The sequence below is a fragment of the Tupaia chinensis genome, unplaced genomic scaffold, assembly GCF_000334495.1.
Source record: "Tupaia chinensis unplaced genomic scaffold, TupChi_1.0 Scaffold147500_1, whole genome shotgun sequence".
Taxonomy (NCBI): Eukaryota; Metazoa; Chordata; class Mammalia; order Scandentia; family Tupaiidae; genus Tupaia; species Tupaia belangeri.
This window is the reverse complement of record NW_006207351.1, coordinates 1,592,588-1,596,355: the sequence shown is the minus strand read 5'-3', so window position 1 is coordinate 1,596,355 and position 3,768 is coordinate 1,592,588. Positions and strand designations below refer to the sequence as shown.

Sequence of the window (3,768 nt, the reverse complement as noted above, 5' to 3'; positions counted from 1 at the left end):
CAGCACTCTGGCAGTCCTGGACCACCTGCCTCTCCTGTCGGGCAGGTCGCGGTGACCTGGTGTGCTCGGCTTGGCCCAGGAATCTCCTGGAGGCTGGCAGCGTCCACAGTGGCCGGGTTGCCCGGAGCCACTGTGGCAGTGGTCTTCGGTGACTCCAACGACTTAGCCACCTTGGCCGCGGGCTACAAGGGCCCGCATTAGAGCTGGGCAGCAAGGCCCAACATCCATGAGGGGTGGAAGAGTGACCCCCACGGCTGTCGCTTCCGGTCTGGGGCGTACCCGTCCAGGCTATCCCCGTGTGCTTCCTGGACACGACACGGGGCCAAGGGGACACCCACGGCACCCGCGGCCCCGCCCTCACACATGGCGCTGGTGGGCATGGGCGCGGGCACTTGCGGGCAGGGCAGGCGTGGCCCACCACCTCTGTGCTCCCTGCCCTCCCAGGGAAGCGCGGAAGAAGAAGGAGGTGCTCAGCCTTGGTTACCACGGCAACGTGGTCGATCTCTGGTGAGTGGGGGTGGGGAGGCAGCCTGGGGACCCCAGCCGAGGGGCTCCCCCAGCAGAGGCCTCAGTCCTGACGGGTGGTCCCGGGACGTGGTCGGCCCACCCAGCCTCCTGCACCTCCTCTGCTGCCCATGCCCGTCCTGTGGCGCCTGCGGTGTGGGGGTGGGGCAGTGTGCAGCGCCGGCCCCAGGCCTCGCTGTGCTGACCACCCGCGGCCTGCCCAGGGAGCGTCTGGTCCACGAACTGGACACGACCGGGGAGCTCTTGGTGGACCTGGGGTCGGACCAGACGTCGTGCCACAACCCGTTCAGCGGCGGGTACTACCCCGTGCAGCTCAGCTTCCCTGAGGCCCAGCGTCTCATGGCATCCAGCCCTGCCGCGTTCAAAGGCCTGGTCCAGGAGAGGTGGGCAGGGCCGGGGCCAGGGCTGGGCGGGGGCAGCCGGGCGGCCTACCTCGCCTGCCTGGGGTAGGCTGGCTTTTCAGTGCCCAGCCGTGTGGCCCCGGGCGAAGTCGTCCGCTCCCAGGGCCTCGGCCCCGCTGCCAGGCAGGCTGTGGGCATGCACACCTGTGGGCATGCAGAGGGACTCCGCAGAGGACAGGCTGGGATGTCCCCACCTGTGCGTGCTGGGCAAACAGGTCCACAAATGGCCCTCTCTGGGGAGTCATTCTCCCAGGGGCCCTGGGGCTGATGACGAGCAGGTGCTTGTTGGGGCCGTCAGCTGCAGGTGTGGAGGGTTTAAGGCGGAGTGTTCCAGGCAGGCCACAGGGCAGGGAAGGGTGCAGGCCAGGATGCCCGGGGGCAGGTGGAGACCGGGGTCCCCGGGCCCTGGTCGGTGGCACTGACGCGATCCCTTGCAGCCTGAGGAGGCACATCTCAGCCATCCACAGGCTGGCAGAGAAGGGGCTCTTCTTCTGGGACTACGGCAACGCTTTCCTCCTGGAGGCCCAGCGGGCAGGTGAGCGGGCGGGAGGGAGGTGGGTGGCGCCGCCCGGGCCTCCCCGGGAAGCCCCTCCCCTCCACTTGCAGTCCAGCTTGGCCTGGGGCCGCCCGTGAGGGGCCCGGGAGGCATGGCCGTGCCTCGGCCCTGCCTGAGGAAGGGGCGCTCAGGGCAGCCCGGCCTCTGTGGCCTGGTCCTGTGGGCTGAAGAACACAAAGGCCACAGAGAAGCAGCCACAGAGCTTGGGAGCAAGCGCTGGTGCCCAAACGCGGTGGCCCTTCCCATGCCAGAGCCTTCTCCCTGCCAGGCAGGCGATTTGGTCACTCAGAGAGCAGAAGGGCGCAAGTTCAGACCCTGACGAGGGCCGCTCGGCCCTGTGCCCTCCCTGAGACTGTCAGGGACAGCAGGCCCAGTGGCCCCGTCCCTGGTTTCTCATCTTCGTGTACTCAGAAGAGGCCCCTCTGTGCCTTCCCTGGCCCCCGCTGGGCCCGGTCAGCCCGGGTGGCCGCGCCGTGAGCTGGGCGGTGACGGCGTGGGCCCTGTCCGCAGGCGCAGACGTGGGGAAGAAGGGCGCTGGCAGGACTGAGTTCCGCTACCCCTCGTACGTCCAGCACATCATGGGGTGAGTGAGCTGTGTCCGTGGCTTGGAGGGCAGAGGGACTTCCTGCCGGGGAGGAAGCAGTTGTCCCCGCTCTGGGGGACCCCAGTCCTGTGTCGTGCCACGGGTTAGAGGCGGGTGTAGGAGAGGACAGGTCACCTCCTCAGGGCTGACGGGTGCCCACCCAGGCCCAGGGCAGCCAGACCCTCCCTGGGACACACCCACCAGAAGGTGACCTCTGGGACCTGCAGGGTCCTAGCTAGTGGCTGTCCTGGGCCTGAGCCACTGTGCACGGGAGTTGGTTACCTGGGCAGGCCCCAGGTCTCCCCCCTCAGCTTTTCCAGGTTCAGGGACCAATTTCCTGTAGTTTCTGCTCACCCATGTCCCAGCTCCCTGCTCCTGCAGAGGGTGGTGGAGTGGCATGGGGGTGGCGGTGGGGCGCAGAGCTGAGCGTCTGAGTCGGGGGGGCACAAGGAGAGGGGACAGGGAAAGCCTGGGTCCTGAGCGGCAGAGGGGATGCTAGGGTGGGGCTGCTGAAGGAAGGGGTGGGGCATTCGGGGAGGCAGAGGACATCGAGGGGCAGGGTGCCCTGCAGACCTCGTCCCGTTGGGCAGGCCCAGCCTCAGTGGGCACGAGTGTGCAGGGTCCCCAGCAGGCACGCACTGGAGCCCGGCAGGGCCTCTGAGGGGGCTTCCTGTCCTTGCAGTGACATCTTCTCCCAGGGCTTTGGGCCTTTCCGCTGGGTGTGCACATCAGGGGACCCCCAGGACCTGTCCGTCACGGACCAGCTGGCCACGTCTGTGCTGGAGAAGGCCATTGCCGATGGAGGTGACCCTGGGGGTGCTGGGGGGCACAGCAGGCCAGCCCGGCAGCTCCTGGCAGGTCGTGTGTAGGACCCCCGTGGGCCCGGGGCACCCAGCTGCCTCCACCGGCGTCAGAACCTCAGGGAGTGCGAGGAAGAGCCCCCTTTCAGGGACGGCAGCCTGAGCCGAGCAAGCACAGCCCCAGGTGCCCAGCTCTGCCCTCGCTACCTGTTGGCACTGGCTGCAGCAGTCAGAAAGCGATGGCCAAGGCAGGAAGGCTGTGAGGGCTCCGGGTCTGGAGCAGTCACGGCCACCTCCTCCCCAGCACGGCCTGCCCCACGTCAGCACCAGCCACGGCTTTGGCTGCAGGGGCGCCTCGAACTGCCGCCAGCTGCCCTCTGTGGGTACCCATCGACACGGTGCAGCCCCTGCCCTGCTCACTGCGCCGGGCGGGAGGCCCCATGCAGAGCAGCTCAGCTCAGCTCGGGTTTGCGATGCGGAGTGTGTTTGGTCTCGGTGGCCTCCCCTGCTGCCCTGGGTGGGCTGGTCAGCCTTCGCTGTCCCTTCAAGTCCCCAGAGCCCATTAGAGCAAAGCATATCTCTTTCTCTCGTGAAAGAGAGAAATGGGAGGAGGAGAGGGAACCCCACAGGCCCTTCACGCCACAGCCCACGCACCCAGACTGTCCCATGGTGCAGCATCGCAGGGGGTGTTACCGCTGGCCCGCCTGGCCCGGTTCACCCTGCCCCCAGTCCCGGCCGGTGGGCTGGACAGGGATCCAAGCACACAGACCCAGGGTGGAGAGCCAGGCCAGGGTGGACGGGCCAGTGCCAGCAAGAGGGCCAAACGGGAGGCAGGGAGGAGGTGTCTACGCGGACCCTCCCAGGTCTCCCCCACACTGAAACTGCAGCGAGCGGGGAGGGGGG

The 3,768-nt window shown here is 68.3% G+C and overlaps 1 protein-coding gene across 1 annotated transcript in view; it reads left to right on the top strand.

Annotated features, from left to right (window-relative positions):
* The window catches only part of UROC1 (urocanate hydratase 1), a 24,420-nt gene that overhangs the window by 10,102 nt on the left and 10,550 nt on the right, over positions 1-3,768 (top strand). Inside the window, exons 9-13 of the mRNA XM_006169776.3 lie at positions 445-507; positions 729-908; positions 1,364-1,461; positions 1,993-2,065; positions 2,748-2,869. Coding sequence (XP_006169838.1) covers positions 445-507; positions 729-908; positions 1,364-1,461; positions 1,993-2,065; positions 2,748-2,869 — 536 coding nt within the window. The remainder of the gene's footprint in view (positions 1-444; positions 508-728; positions 909-1,363; positions 1,462-1,992; positions 2,066-2,747; positions 2,870-3,768) is intronic.